The 22,902-nt window shown below is 44.0% G+C and overlaps 1 protein-coding gene across 1 annotated transcript in view; it reads left to right on the top strand.

Annotated features, from left to right (window-relative positions):
* Positions 1 to 22,592, top strand: part of eif3ea (eukaryotic translation initiation factor 3, subunit E, a) — a 34,884-nt gene extending 12,292 nt beyond the window's left edge. Inside the window, exons 6-13 of the mRNA XM_036539026.1 lie at positions 807 to 932; positions 1,395 to 1,519; positions 5,382 to 5,508; positions 7,798 to 7,899; positions 13,517 to 13,626; positions 20,416 to 20,518; positions 21,185 to 21,319; positions 22,422 to 22,592. Coding sequence (XP_036394919.1) covers positions 807 to 932; positions 1,395 to 1,519; positions 5,382 to 5,508; positions 7,798 to 7,899; positions 13,517 to 13,626; positions 20,416 to 20,518; positions 21,185 to 21,319; positions 22,422 to 22,460 — 867 coding nt within the window. The 3' untranslated portion in view covers positions 22,461 to 22,592. The remainder of the gene's footprint in view (positions 1 to 806; positions 933 to 1,394; positions 1,520 to 5,381; positions 5,509 to 7,797; positions 7,900 to 13,516; positions 13,627 to 20,415; positions 20,519 to 21,184; positions 21,320 to 22,421) is intronic.
* Positions 22,593 to 22,902: the final 310 nt, after the last annotated feature.

Below are 22,902 nucleotides of genomic sequence, written 5' to 3'. Positions count from 1 at the left end.
TTCTTCAACATTCTTCAACAGTTTCAACATAGGGTAAACAACACAGACCGACGTTTTAGCACTCACGTTTTTTTCACAGAGCTTGCCATATGTAGGAAATGTGCTTCCACTTACACTGGTAATCCGAAAGGATCGTGAGACACGTTTGCCTGCAACGCAGCGGTCGCTTTATCACAAAGTGCAGCAAATGAGGTTTTATGAAAGCTAAACAGTCTTTCATGATCCATTTTTCTTTTTTAGTGGAATCCCACTCTCCGAAGATGACATAGTTTAATCCGTTTATCCAGTCTAAATAAACAGAAGTCGTTCCACGTAGCAACAATGCATCTCCAGCCAAGCAACTGGTGCCTCGGTCTTCCTTCATTGTACAATAATGCTGTTTGTGGAGGGGGTTGGAAAATGACTAAAGCATAAACCCAGGGCCATTACATGAAAAATAAAATTTGTGCTTTCTTTTTTGCTGACAAACAATGTATTGTTCATGTTGAGTCCACAAACACGTTCGGAATGAGAGCTGTAAATTAGATGGCAGTTCAGGCCTAAGCTTAGCTTCAGGAGTGAGATTCGGAGTGGGTACGGGGGGTGGGCCCGGGGGGCCGAGACGGCTCTCTCTCCGCCCGTCCACCGTGGATCGAGAAGGGGAGACCTTCGTGTCCTTTCGGTACAGAGTTTCGTTGCTAACAAATGTTGTTTACCTCTGCAGCGCTGAGCCTTGTAAACTGAGTCCGCCGCCCCGTATCGGTGCCCCATGCAGGGCAGCGCTGAACTCTGCCAGGGGACTGAAAGTGTAATGCGGTTTGTTTCAGGTTCCCTCCACAGACAGGAACGCTCTGAGCTCACTGTGGGGGAAGCTGGCCTCCGAGATACTGATGCAGAACTGGGAGGCTGCGATGGAAGACCTCACCCGTCTGAGAGAGACTATCGATAACAACGTAAATGCTCTGGTTCTATAATTTGATATCGCTCCCGTATTTGTTACATAGGCCCGATATTGACTGTTTCGCATTTCAGCAAAGCTCTCTCTGTTTTTGCCCCTGCCTCAAGTAAAAACCTTTAATTGCGCAGTTATGTGTATCAAGTTTGAATTATAATTGGAGGTGGGAGTGGGGTGTGGGTTGGGGCATATTTTTTATTATTATTTATTTTTTGAGAAGATGGATCACCAAGACATTTTCTGTCACCTTCTATTAAAATATGGAATATGGGAATAGAAGGGAAATAAGGAATAAAATAGGGAATATGTGTTTCTTTATGTACTCTGTTCACGTATCCCAAACAACCTATGAACATTACATCGGTGAAAATTTTCAGTGGTGTTGTCACTGAAGGATTAGATTTTTCTTTATGTGTTTTAGCGAGAAAATAAACAGTATATCTGTCATCTCCTCTCCTAGTCTGTCAGCTCCCCCCTCCAGTCTCTTCAGCAGAGGACCTGGCTCATCCACTGGTCTCTCTTTGTCTTCTTCAACCACCCCAAAGGCAGAGACAACATCATCGAGCTCTTCTTGTACCAGCCGCAGTAAGTACCCCTTTACCTTTGAATTACTTACATTGCCATGGTGGTGTTTTGTCTTCATGGAGCAGTTCTTGACTGTGGCCTAGAAGTCCTTTTGTGACTCACTGATAAACTCACTACGTTGACTGAGTGGATGAAGGGATTCCGCTGTAAAGACCTTGCTGATACCAGTTTCTCTTCAGTTCTTATTCAACAGAACAGTCCAGGTGAGATACTATGGATTTGAAATGTACCACAGAGCCACCAGTTACCCACTAATCAGTAGTCCAAATGATTCTCCCTTTATTCTCTTGGGGATTGATATTTTGGAGTCAAACTTAGTCACTTTAGACCACAGAAAAAGAATCTGTGAGGAGCACATGAAGTTGAAAGGAGCATGAACTTTGGTTTTTGGGGAGCTTGGCAGAGAAGGGCATGTTTAAATGATCCTTGGTTCAGCCATGCTTCCAGCGGTTCCCTTCACAGTCTCTGTATTGTGTAGATTTGGAGAGTAGGTGAACTGAGTTTACACAACAAACTAAATTGGTTATATGATGACCTATGCTGTTTTCAAGAAAGTTATGGCACAACAAAGAGCTTTCCAGTACATTTGAGCTGTCTTGGGTTAGTACGACTTGTTTATTCCGAAATTGTTACACCACATGCGACGCAGAAAGGGCAACTGATACTCTGCCATAGGTTTACACTCTACCTATTTAAATGAATTTTGTGACTGTAGTTTTTATGTTATTGAACAGATGACTACTTAATCCAAAACATCTCATTTGCTACCACAACACAGAGGACTGGAGTATCTGGTTTCCTGTTTTAAAAGATGGTACACTTTTTTATATTGCAGCAGATGAAGGCAGAAAACCTGCTGGGTAATTAATCATGAGCAGCTCAATAAACAGCTGCCCGGACAGAGGCTGTGCGTTGCGATTTGCAGTTTCACAGTCTGACCACATACTTTTTCCAGAAAAGCCTGGTCTATCTTGACCGTGCTTCCTTTGGTCCCGGTCCAAGGCAAGTGACCAGCGGCTGTGAACCTCAGTGCATGTTGACGTGCTGGCAGGGACCAAGTGTAGGCCACATGAGGCCTTGTCCGCCTACTGCATTGCTGGCTTCTGAAGAATGCCGCTGAAATTACTAGACTCCCCCCTCTGTCACAGGCTGTTTTCATTTGCTTCTTGGACTGTGTCGCCGGGCTCTGTTAACCCCATTGCTTCCCGCTGCATCTCTCCGGAAAGGAAACCTCCGCTTCAGCGGGCGAAGTCCTGCACGTCCTCTGTGGCCGCGCATCATGTGCGGATCGCCTCCTGCCGTTTCAGTGGGAGCATGATTTAAAGCACTTGTCTTAAAACAACAGCACAGCTTTGCGGTTCAGCTTCGCTCTTTAATTCCTCGTGTTTGACTTGATGGTGCCGTTTGATCTCGAGCTCTCCAACTCTATTTTTCTTTCTTTCAAGAAGATATATTAATGAGAGTGCTTTTTTTTTAGGACTGGGTTTGAGTGATTAAAATGTAATCAAGATCCATTGTTGTATACCATACATCTTTACAACTTACTGTAAAGGCGCTCTTCGGTTTTCCATTGGTGCAACATGTGGATACCCACGCCGACCCAACCCCTCCAGTCTATAATTCCATTTCGTATCAAGTTGCCAGTCTATATTTAGCTGTTCGGAAATCATTTGAAGTCACCCACCTTTTCCCATCCACCCTTGCCGTAGTTTTCCAGTTGTGATGGTGTTGGAAGTGGGATTAATGGGGTCACACAGCCAGAAGCCTCGAGCATAGAAATGTAATCACTTCATGTGGGGATGTCTGGAAAGACTGATGGAAAAAAAAATCCAAACAATTTAGGCTGGTATTTCTAAAAGTTAATATTTTTCCAAAGGTTTTACATGGCTGAGGTCTTAACACAGTCAGAGTCATTAGCAAATGCACATTTTTGCAGGTTAAGATTACCATTTTAAAAGCATCTTTTTGGTGTGTATGAATGCATGTCAGCAGAGTGCAGTTTCGTAACATCAAAATATGAGGCGGCTCTTGCAGTGCGGCATCACATTACAAAACATTGCACACTAGCAAAGTTGTTTTTGTTTGTACAGGATTCAACTAAAGTATTCATTTATTTTTTTCCTTGAAGTTGCATTCACCAAAATGATAGATTGCCTTCAGCTGGTTACAGCCCCAGAAAAATCAGGTCCCAGGACATGGTCACAGAAGGCATGTTGATGAAACAGCCTTGCTAAAAAGCAGAGAAAGCAAACAGAAAAAGTAAAGGTTTAAAAGAAAAGCAATACTGGAGATTGGGTATCAGATAGTCCGATCTAACCAAGTCCAAGGGCAGTTAGAGAGAATATTGTCACCAGATGACCTATGATGTAGGTGCAAATAGGAAAGATAATACTTCAGTAATTCTATCCAAGCACTTGCAGAGTGGATGTTCAGTTCCACTTGTTTTGCCTCATTTTTTTTTTTCCAGATGCATCATGAAATTGGAACTCGACTCTCTCTCCCTCTGCCGCGCAAATGTTTTTGGATGTGGAGGGAGGGAGGGAGGGAGAGAGAGAGAGACTGTTCTTCTCTGAACTTTGTGCCGGCACCCCGGTCCCCAAACTCTGCTACAGCAGCAATTCCGCGGGGCAACTTCACCGCCGCATCTCGGGCTGCGAACGAGTGCGCTCCCGGGACAGAGGGGTTTTGATCCCGGTGAATCACGGATAGGTCCTTATGACTAATGCCAGATGACTGGCTCTCGTGGCCCTGGCTCAGAAGCAGTAGGTGTAAGTTAATCAAGAGCACAGCATGAAGTGTTGTGGTGTGCCGCGGAGTCGGGAGGCTACAAAGGCGGAGGCTGTCGACCCGAGCAGCAGATCTCTCCCTGGGAAGCCTGCTTCTGTTTTTAGACTCTGCATACAAATGCCACAGGCCGTTTCCTCTGGCTGTTCCTCCTAATTAAACCATTGATAGCGTGCTCCCAACTGCAGATGTAGTGCACTCTGATCTGTGGGACAACTCCAGGCAAGTCCACAGCAGAGATTTCCTGAACTTCCTGCATGCTTCTTGATGTTTAGATATGGTGGAGTGGTCATCCATACTCGCACTCTTTTTTTCAGGCAAGCTGAAAGGAAGATTCACAAGCATCGATTTCATATTTCCTGAGAGAAGGCCTTTTCCTTCCTTTCTAGTAATTAAACTGTTGATAGTATATTGGAACAAATCTTTAAAAAAAGGTCCAGATCTTGGTCATGGCAGAAAGTTCCGGAACTTCCTCTTTGAAAATTAATTTAGGCTGGGGTCATGGATGGATTATTAGATACTGTGGAGTATTGACACTCATTGCTGTGTTGCGTACAATGTGAGGAAATTTCCAACACTTAAACAAAGGATAAATTGTGTGCTTCAGTGAAAGCAGCCTTGATAAAATTTCTTATTGTGGACATGGAAGTCCAAAGTTGTGCTCTGAATAACCACCCTGCAGCGTAACTCTTTTACCCTCAGGCTACAACAGATTGACCTGTGGGACAGAAATGAGCCCTGGCTGGCTAGGGTTTTATATGCTGGGTAGGTCTCTGGGTCTGAGCTGTGGTCTGCTTCTCACTGTAGTTTCCCAGAGGGCCCTCTTCGCAAAAAGTTGGAAATATATTGATGGCCGCAGCTGAAGAACCAACTGTTTGTACTTGTGCCTCCTTTTGGAAGCTCTCATTTTAAGTCAGCTTGACCCTGGTTGTGTTTTATAGTTGCACTTTGTTTTTTTGCATCCTGATCGGATCTCCTCAGTTCAGTCCTTGTCAAACTTCACATTACATTCAGAGCACGAGAGCACAGTTTAAACATCATTATCACTCACATGGTTTAACTTTGTTTTTTCACTCAGGTATCTGAATGCTATTCAGACCATGTGCCCCCACATTCTGCGCTACCTGACCACTGCAGTCATCACCAACAAGGATGTGAGGAAGCGCAGGCAGGTCCTGAAGGATCTGGTGAAGGTCATCCAGCAGGTAATGAATGGCCCCTTTACAGTTCACTGCATTTCTAAGAGAATTTCTCACTGGTTCAAATGTCACATAGTGCACACTGTGAGACCACAAACCAAAAACATTGTTTCAATTCAAAAACGCCCATTTCTTATAACTTGAAATAACATCTGGGTAATGGTTAAGTGTGGATTCCCACAAAAGACCTGCTATTTTGTGATGGGCAAAAGGCAGTGAGACCTCAGACTAGGAACCCAGAAACAAAGGTTTAAATACTAGGGAGAAAAATTGAGAAACCCATCACCCTGATGTGAAAGAATCTTGCTCTTGCTTTCTTGTGGTGCTCTCAGTGGTGTTTCTGCAGGCAGCTGATGCCAGAAATTTGTCAGAGAAATCTGGGTTTCTCAACCTGAATGGTGAATTTGGAAATGGGGCAAGTCGCCTGATTGAGGAGCCAGCATCAGGGTACATGGAGCGCGATTTAGAAAACAATTCAGGAATCTTCTCTCAGCGGGGATGATGTTGGACTGGGGAGCCAATGCAGATTGGACTCCTGGAACAGATAACACAATGGCTTGGTCTGATACCAGAGCTGTCTTATCTGATAGCTTCAAGTGACTGTGGAAATGTACATTCTCAGGCTGTTTGTTTTTACCAAATGTTTTCGCGTGCAAGCCATTCATTGTGTGGGCATTGGTAATGCTATTTTATTTATTTCATTATCAATTTCAAGTGCACCATGGTTTCCAAGAGAAATCACTGTAGACTGAAAACTGTGCCTGTTCCTGAGACTGTACTTATTCTGCAGTCTCTCAGTACTGTGAGTTTATTGGGGTTTTGCTCCCCACTCAAGGAGTCTTGAACCCATTATATTTGATGAATGGCGGTGGATGCTCTGATTGTAGTGTTCAGATGTCTTCCCACCAACAACAGTAGCTTCTTCCAAGATCAATGGCTTTGAAATATAAATATGCGCTGTCTATGCAGCCCCTCCTAATCACTAAAACATGTGTTCATGCGTTCATCCTCCGTCCCGGGCCTTCTCGGGACTCCTCTTCCCCAATGGTTTTAGAAGCATGTGAATTATTTAAAATCTGGACAGGCCCTCCTAGCATTCTGTTCTGCAGAGGTAAGCTTGGTATTTCTGTCATTAATGGTGTTTGGTTTGACCGGTGGGGAAGTTGAGTTCATAAGGTTATTTATATGGTGGTTCCAGGTCCTGAAAATCCCTCACCGCGCGGGTATCGCACAGTGCTTTGCCTTGGATTGTTGTGTGGAAAATTTATATTCATCATTACAGCATGTGCACAAGTGCAAAAAGTACACTTTCCACTCAGTTGCAAACCCTTTCAAGATGGAAAAAATAAATTTAAAAAAGCCACAGAGGGAGAAGGAACAAGCGTGTGGAACACTGATGTTATCTTCAAGCTTATCAACTTCCTGCCTTCACATCCCAGGATCCTCTGTTTCTGTGACACATGTCACAGGTGATTTACTGACAGATAAATTAAATGGTTACGTACAAGTAACTTGTCTGCAGACTTTTTTGGTCTTTGTTTTAATTACAGCACTGTGAACTGTAGAAGTACCACAGCACCACCAAGTACCACATTAGCATGTATCCACTTGCTCATTAGACGTATTAGATGGCTAGAGAGGCATTTTACATGATACAGATATTTACAGTTGATGTTGTGATGTTCTCCAGTGCAGAGGATTGCTTAGCTGGCTATAACATCACACCTGTGTTCCAGTGGAGTTAGCTTGGAATATTATCAGCTTGATTGTATTTTGAGTCAGATAAACTTTCATTTCTCATATCAAACAATTTCACTCTTATGGTACACGATGCTATGAAAGTATTCGTAATTGGTATTTTATTGCCCATCAACATGTGTATGTCTAATCGAGTCATTTTTTCTTTCCTGGAAATAGTTCAGCATTTGATAATTTGGTGAAGGTGTTTTGTTGGTTCGTACCATGTATACGTAAATGATATGGCTCTAACATGGCTGATTTGGATTATTGTACATCCCTCAGATTTCATTGGGATTGATGTTGTGATAAAACAACCATAGAAGTATTTTAGTTTTATTATTGTACTGATAGTTTCGGACATGGTTTGTGTGGGGGCACTTAAGCTTTACATTGTTGTTTCTGGTATGCCATGTTTTAAATGATACTTATCTCGCCATTATTCAAGTTTTATGGTCTTCTATGCCACCACATACTCCCCACAACTGTATATCCCTTAAAGTTTGGGGTCCTTTGCCGTTGTACTAATAATGTTTTTTTTTTTTTTGCCTTTATAAGGAGTCGTACACGTATAAGGACCCCATCACGGAGTTTGTGGAGTGCCTGTACGTGAACTTTGACTTCGACAGTGCTCAGAAGAAGTTGAGGGAGTGTGAGTCGGTAAGTTCCATCTGCGCCCGTTTGTGACCCGTTCTTTTATTGTGCTGTTTTTCAGCGGAGCGCAGTGACGCTGTTTTCAGGCAGCTCTATCTGTGTGAAAGTTCCTCAGGTCGACCCTGGCGGGGACCGTACGCGGGGCCGGCCCGCCCGCGCGCACTTTCTCAGAGGCACCATTTGCCGTGTTTAAGCTGGCGTGTGATGCCGTGATGAACTGATACGGGGCCTTCGAGCCAAAATTCACGCACGGTGCTTCCCAGCCGCAGCCCACCGGAGGAACAAAGGATACCCTTCATCGTGCTTATTAAGGAAAGTCTTCATCGAAATGGGGACCTTCGACCTGTTGTTGGCTAAATGAGCCATCGGATCTTTCCCAGTGGTAGTAAACATCATTAGTCATCATGTCTGTTGGCTGGGCTGACCTGCCCTTATGCACTTTTGAGAGTCTTTTAATGGTTTTGCTTGTTCTAAACGTCTCTTTAAAGCCAGCAGTATCGCAAAGTCGGTTATGATTCATAATTGGTGATGAATGTTCTCATGGTAGCCTCTTGACTCATCGTTGCCAGTTTATGTGGCCCGTAATTGTCCATCTGTTGGATACTTAACAGTAAAAGCTCGATAAAGCACTGGAATATGTCGAGACGTACAGTCAGTCATTAAAGTGAGAGTTCTGCGGCAAAGAGCTTGAACTAATTTCTGTAATGGCCTCTGTAATGCGTACTTCTAAGAAGCCGCGGTCCAGCTGTGGCTCACTGTGTCTTCTCCTACCACAGAGAACAGTATCACTTGCATGTCCCCTGCTACAGCTGGTCTGAAAGCAGCCCAGTCAGATGAGGAAAACCTGTCTTCATTGATTGTGGTCCAGAGGTGGTTGTCTGTCTGGATGCATGGCCCTCACTAATACAGCTCCTTTGTAAAGCACGAATTGCACGAAGAGTAAAAATTGAAATACACGCTCAAGGACAAATCTGGAGGAAACTGAAGCCTGTGTTGCTTTTAGTATCCTGGAGAACATTAGTTTCCACTAAACTAAATAAATTGACAATATTTAATTAGATTTAAGTCGGAAAAAACTATTATATTTTGCGGCAGATGTAAAAAAACATCTCTTTCCTCTGCGCTGTTCTCTGTAGCCCAGCACTGAAATGTTTGGCAACTGAGTTTCTTTCTGAATTTCAGAAGCATGTCTGTCATTGATTTCCTGCATGTTACAGAAGCACATTGGTTTATATTTGCTGTAATGTAGGCTAGACCACTGTCCAAGACTTGGATCGCGAACAGTGTGCTAATGTGGACAAGACTGAGACCGAGACCATTCCAGATCGATATCAAGTCAGAGACAGAAACACTGTGTAGTGTGTATGTGTAGTAATGCTTTTATGAGTAGACGTTGTATAAAACAGCCAGCTGAGCTTGGGAGGAAAACATTTAATTTTCACTGGTTGTCAGACTGTATAAACCGATAGCCTGAAATATACATAAACAGTTCTGAGAAAGTCAGCAAGAAGCAATAGCTTTCAGGGCAAGCTAAATACAGCAGTTTGCTGTAGAACTTCATATAAGTTTGAAACTGCAATCTGTGTGTTCTTTTCAGCTGCAGGAGTAGCTTATCATTCTTAATGATTATTGATCGTTACGGACACAAGACCGAATGAAACGTATTCAGTGTCAAGGAAGGGGCTGGTACTGTAATTTTTAATGCATATTCACTGCACCCTTTAACCTACCATGAAAGATCGGTGTATATCACCTTTCCACGTAATGCTACAAAAAAATCTGAAATTGAATATGTTGGTCTTTACTTTCATTATAGTAGGTAGTTGTATTGAAAGATTTTTGATCTAGCTTCAGTGGTTATACTAAGAACACAGACTATACTGAAATTGAGGTTTGTAAACCAACCTTGTGAAATGTAATCCTCAAGCACAGCCCACTGATTCACATCACATTCCTGTGAAATAATTTGCAAATCACATAGTTTTACTCATTGTTTAAAAGATGTTCTTGATAATCCAAATACATGGATACCGACTCCAAACCACTGACATGTACATAAAGTCTACTCTGTACCGGTATCTGGTTGGTGTCCTATGTAGAACTTATTTCTGCAGATCACTAGCCATGTGCTAACAGGAAGAAGTTACATGACCAGCTTCACAGTGCATTATGGGAAATAGAGGCAGACAGGACGTTTCAACTGGTACTGGCAAATGGTTGGAGGGAGCTGGGAATCTGTTGCAGTCATTACAGAGTTGTAGAGTGATGTACTGATGACATTCCTTTCAAAGAAAATGGACATTTCCTCTCTCTGAAACTGGGTCCTTTCTTTGCAATATGTACATTTTCCAAATGAGGTGAAGGAATAACAGATACAATCTTTAATTCTCAGCGAAGTTTATCTTTAAGATGCTTGAATGCGCACAAATCATTGATTGCTGTATTACATTCAGGTTTATGCCAATGGGGGGAAACATGAACAGATATGGAATATTGGTTATTTGATGTCTTAAGTAAGCTCACTAACAATTTTTCAACAAGTTAATTGGTAAAACGCCAAAAACCAGAACTGAAATCAAAGGCTACTTTATGGTATTTTTCTTGAATATAATAAGCTAGCTGACCTCTGACCCATACCGATGTCTTATGTGGACACAACCTGCTTCTCAAAGCATTTCAACATGGTTGTTCCACCTCCTAATTTAAAAAGGAAAAGAGAGCGCTGATCAAATGGTAGATGCTTTACAGCAGCATTTATGTGTATGTGAGAACGATCAACCTTGCGTGCAATAATCTTAGCAAGAAATACGAGCACACAAGTAAAATAGTTGTGCCTGCCAAAACCAAGACTGGATTAGCGTTCGACATCCAAGACCAGTACAGATTTTTCAAGACCATGACCCTCCACTACTGGTAAGCTGCCAGATTCCAAGAGCAGGCAGGTGTATCCTTGGGTGGTGCGCGGCATTCCCCCCTCACTATCCGAGCTTGTTTTCCGAAACCCGGTTTTGGACTTTCCTCTGTGAATACAGTGGAGGGTAATTGAGCTTTCCTTAATGATTTAATAATTTAAACCTGCAGAGACAGCTTGTGGACATAAAAGACTAACGTTTGGCCATTTGGCCCCTTTTCATCTTTGTTTCTCGACGATAAACGATTGGAATGAAGACCATCTGGTCTGATCAAATGGGTCTTTCACAGAAGTAAATGTTTATAAATCTTGTCAGTGGTTTACTGTGAGCGCCTCGTTTCATCGTACATTTTTTTTAGCTAATATAAAAAGCCTGCAAATCTGTGTCAGCTTTTAACAAAGGGGGAACTTGTAACTAAACTAATTTGTGAGCTGTGTACTTTGATATTTTGAACTCTCTAAACAGCTGCTGCAATAGAAAGGCACTCGACACAGAGCCATTAAAATGAGGTCTTTCCTGTGTAAATGCCTTCAAGACATTTTCTGTTTGTTGTTTTTGGCGTAGTTTCAGCAGAAACTACTGAAAACATTACATCCGATCTCTGTAGATACACATCACACATGCCCCGCCCCCCTCGTTGTCTGTGAGGGCTCTTTTCGCTCTCACACACACACAGTTTATGAATTATAGGTTCATGTGGACCTCCCTACCAATTTTCAGTCTAAGGAAATTTTACTGTAACTTCACTGTTACCACCATTTCTGCACAACAGGTGTTTGACTTGGCCTCAGATGTACCCATATGAGTACCGTTAACCCAGGTGATTTCATACTCATTTGGGAATTGAAGCCCACCAAGTAATCTGAACAAGAAAAATGGCTTCAGAAATAGCCACAAGGAGCAGTTTGTCAAGTGCAATTGTTTAAGTGCCCCCCCCAAAACATTGGCCAGCCTTTTCTTAAGTAGGATCTCTGTAAACTTAAATATGAGCCTCAACAATAAAGATTGTCTTCATTTTCTTCCTCTTTTTATTTTAAATGGGAGGAAGGCTGATACTATCCTATTTAAGTCTTTCTAGCGCCTGTATTCCCAATTATCATGTGTAACACTTCTCTTTCAGCTCATTATCAAGCAAAAAAAATTGCAAAAAAAAAAAAAGTTGGAACAATCATCCAGTAAATATTCCCCACCTATTTGCGTGATTGCTAGTAATAGTCCAATTGACGTTGCCAAACATATTCTTATCTCCTGTCTCTCCTCCTTCCCCCCCATCAGAAAGGCTGGTCATAATTGATTTGAAAGGTGGAGCTGAGAGGCAGCTCCCTTTCAGAGAATCTCTGGCAATTGTGTGCGCGTGTGTATGGTGCCGCATGTGTACGTCTGCAGCCAGTTAGCAGAGCAGCCATTCTTGCATCCTTGTGTGTGTGTGTAAGAGAGAGAGAGATTAATTAATTTATTTATTTTCTCCCCTGACAGAATCACTGTCAGATGTGCAGGGCTAACATTCTGTTAATGCTGAAAAAATCCCTGGGTTCAGCCTCTTAGATGTAGTACAAAAGGCCACTTTGTGCCTTTTCAAGACCTGTTCATGTATCTCGCTGGAAATCCCAGATGACAGTAATTACGGCACTTAACTCCTCAGGTTTTATCAGCGCAAGATAAGCTTTGTCATAGCTGAAACGTGCGCCGCCCGATAGCGACATGTAGTTGGTATCTTTTCAAGCAGAACCAGAGAGATAGCAGCTCTCAAAGCTTACGCAAACAGATGAGGAATGCATGGGTAACTTTTGAAGATGGAAGACGGCGATGTGCACTTTCACTCATACGGTAGCCCGTTAAAGGTATGTTAACCGCTTTGGCATGCCTTGTGCCCTGCATCTTAAAGAACCGCCAGGTCACGTATGAAACCGGTTTGCCTGTTTTGATGACGCGCGCTAAATTGTCCCATCAGAAACAGGCTGCGTCATTCAGCTGGAATTGAGGCGACTGTTTGAATGTGAATGGGGATGGTCGGCACGTCCGCATGTGTTCAAGCTGAGCGCGCCGCATGCCTCTGCCTCTCGTAAACGGTCACGGAGCGGCGTGCGATTCAGATAGTGTAAATTGGACCTCGTTGAGCGCCACAGTTGACCTCGCGCCAGTCACAAGATGAACCGTGATAAGTCACAGCCGCTGTGGTCAGCTCAGCGGCTGGCTCCGTTCCCCCCCGTTTCATGTGGGGAGGGCGGAATTTGAAGATTGCGGTCGGATTGGAGAGCCGAGAGCAGCCCGGGACTTTGCAGATAGGTTTTTCTCCCCTTTAAGGTTCCTGCCAAAATAAACCACCCAGAGACTTAAATGTGGCAGGAATGGCTTTTTAAGGGCAGTGCAGCACGGTGATAATAATTTTAATTTCTACTTTTCGACTCTAATTTGGCTCCGGTCGCAGTGATTTGAGTTTTCCCACAATTGAATTAGATTGCTTCCCAACTTTAAAGTCCACCCGAGAAACTGAAAGGAAACCTGTTACTGTAACGATGCCATGTTTTTCTGATGATTACTCAGTCAAAACAAGGAGCCTGACTGTAGTAATGAGTTTAACAACCCACCCCCCACCCCCAAAAAAAAGAGTCAACTCTTGTTGTTCTTAGTCCACTGTTTTCAGCTGCTGTAAGTGCTGTGTGAGACCGTAGAAAGTGTGTAGCGTTAACAGTGATCCTTGTCTCCCGCAGGTCCTTGTGAATGACTTCTTCCTGGTGGCCTGTCTAGAGGACTTCATCGAAAATGCCCGTCTCTTCATCTTCGAGACCTTCTGTCGAATTCACCAGTGCATCAGCATCAGGTGGGTGCTTAAGGCTGCATGGCCATTATTGCCAAACCCAGCCCTGTACTGTCCATCTCTGTCTGGAACAAACGTAAAGACACCTGGGCTTCTGTGAGACCATAAAACCAAGGGAAAGTGTTTGGTCGGAGGTACCAAGCATTTACTCATTGGCATCAAGAGGGGCCATTGACTTGCTGGCACATCCAACTAAGCTCTTTCCCAGGAGTTCACTTATCGGCTTTTTTGAAGCTTAATTTCAAGCCTTAAGTAAAGTCAAGTCAGCACTACATTCCATAGTGTTGCGTAGTCGCAGAGCCATCTCCAGCTAAGAGCTGACTCTGATTGATGGGGGTGCATGTCCATTTATGATGACATCATTGGCTATCATCGTGAATAGTTAAACGTCGGGGGTCCAGGCAGTGAGCACTCAGGCAGGAATGGGGGGGGGGGCGGGGGGGAGCCCACCTGATCCTGTGATGAGGCCCAGCAGTTCCTCTGCGGCCAGGACCCTGATTACTATAATGGACCCCCTCGGATCCATGTTTACAGCCAGCCACGCGGGAGGCAGCCCACATCTCTCCCACGGTGACAGCCACAGAACCAGGCATCCCTGGGGGGGTAAGCCTCCTGGGCAGGCCCGCACGGTTCCCATCCCAGCAGGGAGCTTTGCGAGATAATAGCACCTCTCAAACATTCTGCCCCCTCTGCCCGACCCACCCCACACAATTACAAACTAGGCTTGCACTCGACCTTTGACCTGTCGTGTAAGGGCTAAAAGCAAACCGCTGATCGCGGCTCATCACCAGCTTTGGCTCCGTTAGTTGGGATTGGGCTTCAGTGGCTGAAAAGCGTCCCTTTGATTTTAAGTCGTGTTTGTTTTTGAGATCTGTTAAGTTTGTGAATGTTGAAGGTGGAGGCGGCCAAATCCCCCAGGGTTTCCCGCGGGAGCCGAGAGCGATCAGAGGCTCTGGCAGGCCCCGCACAGACCCATGGTGTCTGAAGCCTCGCTCTCGCGTCTCCCTTACCCCTGTGGTCCATAGACAGCAGCTTTATTCACTGCATCTGCATTGCGAAATTCAGCCCTGGAACAAAACCAAAACCAACAGATTTTGCTGTAGTTAATTATTGTGAGCTTATGGGTGGAAGGGAGAAATTACTGTAATTGTCTTTAATTAAGAAAAATTATTGGAATTGGCAGCTGCCTGGTCCAGATCAATTATGGAACATGCACATGTACAGTATGCAACCTTTGGGGACTTGAGTGTCTTCCCTCTACAGAATCAAAGATAAACCAATATTAGAAATAATAGCATTGTAGTATTTGGAACACGCGTCACAAAGGGCTCTACTCAGTAAAAACAGGTTGTTTTCACAGTTTCTGAAATGAGTATTTTGTGCACCTGGAAAATGAATCGATACTATCGTTGCATGGTACTGGTGTATTGATCTAAACCCCGAATGCCTCTGGCCCTGTGTAACTCGAAACTACCATGCCAATCACACCAATTTTTCCCTGAAAGATGCTGGTCTACAAAGCAAACTCAGTCAATGCACCTTGTTGTCTTGCACCTCAAGCAAAGTTAAGGCAGGTGTACGTTTCCCAGTTTCCTCTGAGCACGTGGTTGTTTTTCAAGGGCTAATAAAGAATCGCTGTCCTCTTGCTGAGTGGCAGTCAGAGGTTTTCCCAGTTGGGGGTGGGGGACCCCACCTCCTCCTCCCTCCTGCCTGGTTCCCATTACCCCGGCATGACAGAGTTCAGACCGGAGAGCCAGTGATGCACTCCTGCCTTTAATGAGCTTTCATAACTAGTAGTCAGGGCATCTGTCCCACATTCTTTTAACTCCTCGCCTAAAGCAGGAGCACTTGACAGCTGCCGCAGCTAACAGGTTGCTTTGCCCTGCGGATTTATTGCATCCTGTAAATCTAAAGGAGGAGGAGGAGAGAAAAAAGGAAAACGCCACTGCTTTTAAGCTCTGGTCGCAAGGCTTCGCTCTCTCACAGGGCTGCTTCACCTGCTCGGAGGTGGCACTGCCCCACTTCGTAACGTTAATCGAATGTTAAAGAGGCAGTTTACCCACAGGTTTGCTGTAAAACGTCGGCTTGGTTTCAGTCAGGTCCACTCAGTTTATTTGGACGCTTCTTGACATTTTAAAGGTGCAGATGGATTTGGTTTATTTAAAAAAAAAAAAAAAGAAAAAACTGTCCTTCAGTAAAAGACCCTCATATGGTACTTTTGTGTCCATTAACTCCTGCTGAAGTGAGGTGTGTGGCAGAAATGTGCTTTTCTTTTCCAGTAACAGTGCGTGAGATAAAATGAGCCTTGAGAGGCTATTGATGGAGAAAGTGATTGCCTGAATGTTTATCAGTGTGTTTTGCAGAGCCATGGAAGGTCTGTAGTCAAGGTTGAAGCAGGGAATATGATCGGGCTCTGTCGAAATCTCCAGTTGCAGATAGTCTGGGATTGATTTGGAGTCCAGGCTCCTTTGGCAAGCTCTCTGCAATTGGATCCATTTACTTGTTAAAGACCACAAAGGTTAGTGGTAACACTGAACTAGGAAGTTGAATTGTGATGTCACTCTCCTTTTTTCCCCCCTATTTCATACGTCTTTGATGAGACTGGATTTTTAGGGAAAGAAAGGAAATTGGAGGGCCTTCTGTGTGCATTGCAGAAGCAGTGACGACAACAGTAGGATTTCCGTTTTTGACGACCGTTTTAATTCTGTGTCATTTGTCCGTAACTCGGAAGCTCACAGCATTCAAGGAGTGATTCAAATGAATCTGAAGCGTATGTTTAATGAGGACATTTTTACAGCTGTTGGCTATGAATATTTAGCGGATTTTTAGCTCCTTTTTTGCCAGCAGAGCAAGCCAAAACTGAAGCGGCGGCATAAGTAATTGAGTTATTTTATGCAAACGCCTTATGTAAACGAGTCTCAAGTCAAAATATGACCCCATCATTTGAGATTGTACTTAGTAGTTGCATCCACTTATTCCTTCGTCTAGACTTCTTTATTCCCAAGTGTTTGTTTTATAAAACATTTTAACACAAAGTTGAAGTTTAAAGTTAAACCACCCAATACATCAGTGTTGTTTGCTTATTATATGGTCATAAAATAAAGCTGTCAGCACATAAGTCAGTCTTGTAAGCGGAATCTGATTTGGAAGTGTTAATGTAAAAGCTACAGTATCTTTTGGAGCTAGTACTCATGCAGTGATTTGTTGATCACTTAAAAAAATTAACAGGCTTTTTACACTTTAGGTTGTATCATTGAAACTTTCTTAAAGTAGTATGACTACACAGAGGTAGAGTCTCAAGAAGGAAAGTTGTGTACACTTGACCATTGTATCTTTTCCATCTCCATATGTTATTCTACACTGTTAGTTTTTTTTATTGCTGAAAGTATTGTGGACTGCATTTTAATGTGAAAAGGATCTTTCCACATCACAATTGAGTCATTAGAAGACCACACAGCCATTTTGGTTTTTTGAAAAATCAAGTTTTACCCTAAGCCGAAAAGGGGTCGCTCCAATTGGCCTGGAATCTCTTAATGCCTTCATATGGAAATGTTTAACGAATGCATTTGTTAAACCCACTCTATAAAAAAAGAAAAGAGGAAAAAAGTCATTTCAAAGAGTTCTCTCACTTGCTCCCTCTGTGATTGGTTAAAATTCTCGGGCTTCGTGTCTGACCCTTCCGCGACTATGAATCTTGTCGCCGAAACACTACGGGGTCCTGGCCAGAGTTGAGCCAGGCTAAATGGATGGGGTTCAACGCACAGGAGTTGGTCGCAGTGGGCTTGAATTTAACAGTTCCAGTTCTGGGTTAGGGTGGGGTTAAACAACACTACGCAGGACCCAAGCGCCAATGCCAAACATTAAGACTGAGGTTTGGTATCGTTATGGGCGGTTGTGGGGGCCTGTGGAGGGGCCAGGTTAAAGCTTAGGCCTTGGCCAAAATGAGGGACAGAAAAGTGAAGATAACGCAAGTTCCTTAACAAGGCCTTTTTTTTTTTTTTAGCTACTGGGGAAATAAACGTCATTAGAAGAAAAGCATTGCCAGATTTATTTCCCCTTTTAAATTAGATTTGTGCACGTACCCCCGTCTCTTTTAATGCGAGCCGGCTGACCCAAGCCCTTTCGGCCACGGCAGGTTATTGATGTGCACCAGTGCAATCATGTCCAGGGTACAGGTTAAACCTCTGGAGGGGAAAACAAGAAAGCATTCGTTATCATCCCATCTGACTTCTACTCGAGTGACATACGCCCTTAATCAAATTGCCATACAAATATTCATTAACTTTAATATAATCTTCAAGTATATCTAAACCGGACAGAGCTAGTTTGCGCTGCCATTCGCTATTTAAACCTTCAGTGAAAGAGCAAAGGCAGAGTGGTGGTTCTTTCAAGTGGTTCGCCTACTCCAGGTGGTCAGAACTGCACCAAGCCCTGGTGGTACCACTCTAAGCTCTGTTCCTTCCTGTCCAAGTTTGAGTTCTGTCATGACCACACATATTCTCAAGCAGGTAGTCCTGGCTCTGTGAGCTGGTCCCAAGTGAGTGCCTGTTATGATTCTATGTGCATTTGTGGGAACTAATTAAGTATTGCCGTTTTTACTAGTAATTAACATTCAAGAGCGTCATTGTCAGTACTCTAGATTCAATAGCACAGACAAGATAGAATATCAATTATGACGGCTGATGTCTTTGTACTAGTAATACGTTTAGTCTCCACTATTAGGTGAGGCATAGTCTAACTCCGAGCCCGGTGTCAGACATGTGCTAACCATCATGGTAATAGAATGCTTGTAATCATTGATGTAGTGATCAGCTTTTTTTTTGGCTTGGTATCATATTGTACAGGTTGAGGTGAACATTCAGCAGCTTAACTGGGGTTTGGGATGAGGCTGCACGTTTAGAACTGTGGATCTAGTGGGGTGTTTATCATTTTTTGCATGTGACGGATTGATCACCTGTCCTACAGCATCTCCCTCAGCTGTCTGCCGCCATGTTGGGGAGCTGGCTACTGTGTGTAGCTGGCTATGCTCCTCTGGATGGAAGAAGTCTGACGCCTACTGCATCACTTGTCTGGAAGACATTAGTAGTCAGGGCATCAGATCCCTCGCTGTGGTATCTGGGTTCTTGGTTTTGGTGCCTCCTTCACACAGTGAGGTCATTTTGACCTTTTGCTTCATGGTTTTGGTAAATCGTGTTCTGGAAAGGAGTTGTTTCGTCAGTGGGGTGTTTGAGGTGAAATAACTATTTTCTCAAATGAGGCCGTTTACGAAATGGGTGTTCATTAGGAGTGAAGAGTCAGCAGTACAAACGACAGTGAAACTAGGTTTTTTTTTTTTATTCTCGTTAGCAATGTGGGCAATTATGCTGAGGACTGAAAATGGCGTGAGAGCAGCTTGGCCTGGCGCTGGTCAGAGAGTTACTCAGCGTCTGTTTCTGAGGGGAAAAGGGAGATTAATGGAGCAGGAAGTGATGCGAAAATTAGGGGCCAACTGGTTTTATATAGCGCTTAACAGGCCTCGTTTCTTCACCGACTGACACACAGAGAACATGTGTGCGCACACATTTGTGGGTATGAGTGTAAAAGGATAAATTAATATGTTCTCACATTGAGGAAAAGCGGTGTTTTCTGCCAGGTGAGTGGTTGCCACTGTAGTCTGGGAGCCGCTAATGGTGCAGGATTTCTAGGCCTCCAGAACGACACGAGGTCCAGCAGGAAATGCGGGGGTTTATTGAAAATCCACAGGAAGCTCAGCTGCCCCGGATCAAAGGACACCTCGCCCCTCTCGGCCCAAGTGACGCATCCCCGTCAACAGTATCAAAGGGGGGCCTGGGCCTGGCTTCAATTTAGGGGACAGTAGCAGGTCCCCGGTTGTCACGGCACACCAGGCAGGAGAGGGTTTGCGGGCGGAATATTCGCCCAAGGAGGACATCAAAGGAGAGGAGAGTGAGGACGGAGGACTGAGCCCGCTGCTAATCGTGTTAGTCTGAGTCTCCACGTGCTCTCTGAGTCTCTGGTGCCCAGCCAAGGAAGCCTGAACACTGTTAATTAAGATCACCTTGTCCAGTCTACACCGCCTGAATTCCTTACTGGATCATAATTACAGTCTTACACACCTGACAGGTGTCCTTTCGAAGGTTGTTGTGTCCCCTTACCACAAATTCCACAGTTTTGTGCATGCTTTTTTTTTTTTTTTTAGAAACTGCAATGAGTTTGTTTTCATGTGAGGCTCGTAATGTGTTGGACATTTTCTGTTCTTCATATTAAGGAGAGCAAATACTGATACATAGATTTTGTAAGGGGAAACAACGCACAGAAGCCACAAAGACATTTATTGTGTTTTGGTTATATCAGAGTGGAGTATTGTTTCAGACGGATGGCGAATTTTACTTGCAGAGGCGTCCCGTTCATCTTTGACTTGGCAAAAAGCAAAAGGTCATTACCCCGATCTCTTGATTTATACAGTTAATATAATTTTAGGCTTTCGGGCTCTCGGGGCCCGGCGTCATCCACTATCCTTGTCGCATAGTCACATAATGTGGCGTATTTATCATACTGGGGGGAAAAAAAAAAACTTTGGCAGCGTAATGAATTTTGTTGTGACGTGATTTCCCTCCTTGAAGAGGGGCAGGAACGCTCTGACTCACCGGCCTTGGTAATGGAGCGCGCGGTCGTTTCGGGGGGACGTGAGAAACGGCTCACCCGCAGCTTTGTCCTCTCGCCTCTCCAGGCGTCAGAGCACAGCAGCGCAGACCCCCCCCCTCCCCACCTCATACCACCTCCTTCACTTTTCAGCATGCTGGCAGACAAGCTCAACATGACACCTGAGGAGGCTGAGAGATGGATCGTCAACCTCATCCGCAACGCCCGGCTGGACGCCAAAATAGACTCCAAACTGGTAGGACGGCCATGCTTGCTTTAAGTCCCGCCCAGCTTTTTAAATGGGATGCCTTTTCTGCTAGAACTTTCTTTGACTGTTAGATGCCCTTCTGTACTTGCTCTGGATAAGTATGACCAAGTCTAAATGTGGAATGATCTGATATTTATAACCTTTTCTTTTTCAGTTCATATTGTTATGAGCCACAAAAGTAGCTGGAAAAGACATGGGCACATTCCCCTGTAGTTTGAGGTTTTTTTATTTGGTGTGAAACTGTCACCAGTTTAGTTTGTATACAAGATAAGACAATAGCGGGACAGAAGTTCTCATTGGTGGGCTGAAGCAGCAGTGCTACACAGTGTTTTATTGAGCTACAGCACTAGAGTGCCCTAACCGAGGTCTGTGGAATAGGAGTTTGTCACGGCCTTGCATGTGTGGACAGTACCACTGTGCCTTTAACTGAACACTCAAGCCCCCAGTAATCTGTAAATTATACACCCTTTTACTGGAAGAAGTAATGGCTAACATAGAATTACTTATATCTGAATCTCAAAGCATATCTATTATCTAAATAGCTGTGGTCAGCATTGGTACAAGCTGGCCACCGTGGGAACAATGGCTGTGTCTGTAATGTGGCGCTCTCCTCCCGCTGACTCTAACGAGGTCTGCCGCACCATTCCATCCCAGGGTCACGTGGTGATGGGAAACAACGCCGTGTCGCCGTACCAGCAGGTGATCGAGAAGACCAAGAGCCTGTCGTTCAGGAGCCAGATGCTGGCCATGAATATTGAGAAGAAGCTCAACCACAACAACCGCAACGAGGTGAGTGATAAACAGGAGTCGTCGCCCTGTGTGTGAAAACTCAACTCAACAGGGTTTTTTTTTTTTTTTTTTCCCCTCTCACCTCCAACTGGACCCCCCCCCCTCCACCTTTTGACATGAGGATTGAAATCCAAATCACTAAACTGTCTGCCGTCCCATGCCCCAAATGAAAGGCATGCCCCTGCTCTTTGGATGGAGCCGTTTTGAAAAATGTCAATCTACTCGCGGTGCTTTCGGCAAAGCCGGGAGTGTTGCACCGACCAATTAACACGAGTTTAAAAACAGTGCGTGCTTTCATCATTCCATTCCACTTGCTCTTCAAAGCGGTAATGATGCCGCTAATGACAAGGTGGATGTCAAAGGCGCTGTAAAAGCCCTAGACAGGTGAGTCAGCTAGCATGAATGACACTGCATCTCACTCAAGCTACTGTGAGCTCTGCTGTCTTCTGTTAAGAGTTACAAGCTACAGATGTTCCACATGGGTCCGGTTTGTGAAGAGTTGTTTTTCCAAACACCATTTGTAGAGAAAATGCAATTTTTAGTAGCATTGCAAATACATTTATAAAAAGACCCAAAAAGGCTCAGTGTCCTCAACCTTATGGGAATAGATCCAAGTTTGGAGTGGAGGACTTTGCTTAAACTGGAGGACCCACCAGATCTCATCTTAAAATGTTCTGGGTCCCATGTACACGAGGGTGTGTAATTGCGGTATGCACTTAAAATGGTTCCTCACCTTGTAGTATTTCAAGTAGGTATCTTTTGATGTATTTAGGGACCCCTCAATTGTTTCAATTTATGCAGAAAAGGGAGCTGCTGTAATTCAGCCTAATAAAAGCACAGTCTTCAATAAGGGATTTTGTAATTAAACAAAAGAGGCTGCAAACAAGTCACACAGTGCTATTGGATCTTTTGTCCTGAGGGCTACAAATCACATTTCAATGTGTTTACTGTGCCATCTGGTTAAGATTGTTGGATGGATCTCCCAGAAACCCCACAAAGATGCAGATGCAGACACAAAAAAAAAATCAATGAACATGATCTTGGCTAACCTGACCGTCTTTGTGGATAAGCAGTCTAACAGTTGTCACATTTTGTTTTCCAGACACCAAACTGGGCGACTCAAGATTCCGGCTTTTATTAAATGAATAAACAAAAAAAGAGTAAAGGAGGAAAAAAGATCCAGTCAGTTCCCATCCTATAGAGCATTCCCATCCTGTTACATCCTGCAGGTGTTTTCCAAAGGAGGGCCCTTTTGCATTCGATACAAGGTATTAGTGATTCAATAAAAATCCTTACAAAACCTTTTTGCCCCCTTGTTTTATTTCTGGATGTTGTAAATGGTGGTTGAGGCTTTAGTGGTCTCACTTTATACATTTGATGGAAGTTTAAATGCCTATACTGAGTCACTGTGCGGGACACTTACAAACTGGTTTGTGATGCAGCAGTTGTGTGCATCGTAATGATGAATGAGTGTTTAGTCTATTGGTTTTACAGCATTTTTTTTTAGTGGCCAGGTTCACCATGTAAGTTGCACACATGCATATGAGTAGGTGGGGATGGGGGGGGGTAATATAAAGTTACTA

This window comes from Megalops cyprinoides, chromosome 10 (assembly GCF_013368585.1).
Source record: "Megalops cyprinoides isolate fMegCyp1 chromosome 10, fMegCyp1.pri, whole genome shotgun sequence".
Taxonomy (NCBI): Eukaryota; Metazoa; Chordata; class Actinopteri; order Elopiformes; family Megalopidae; genus Megalops; species Megalops cyprinoides.
Note: the sequence above shows the minus strand (reverse complement) of the source record. Positions and strands in the feature narration are given on the sequence as shown.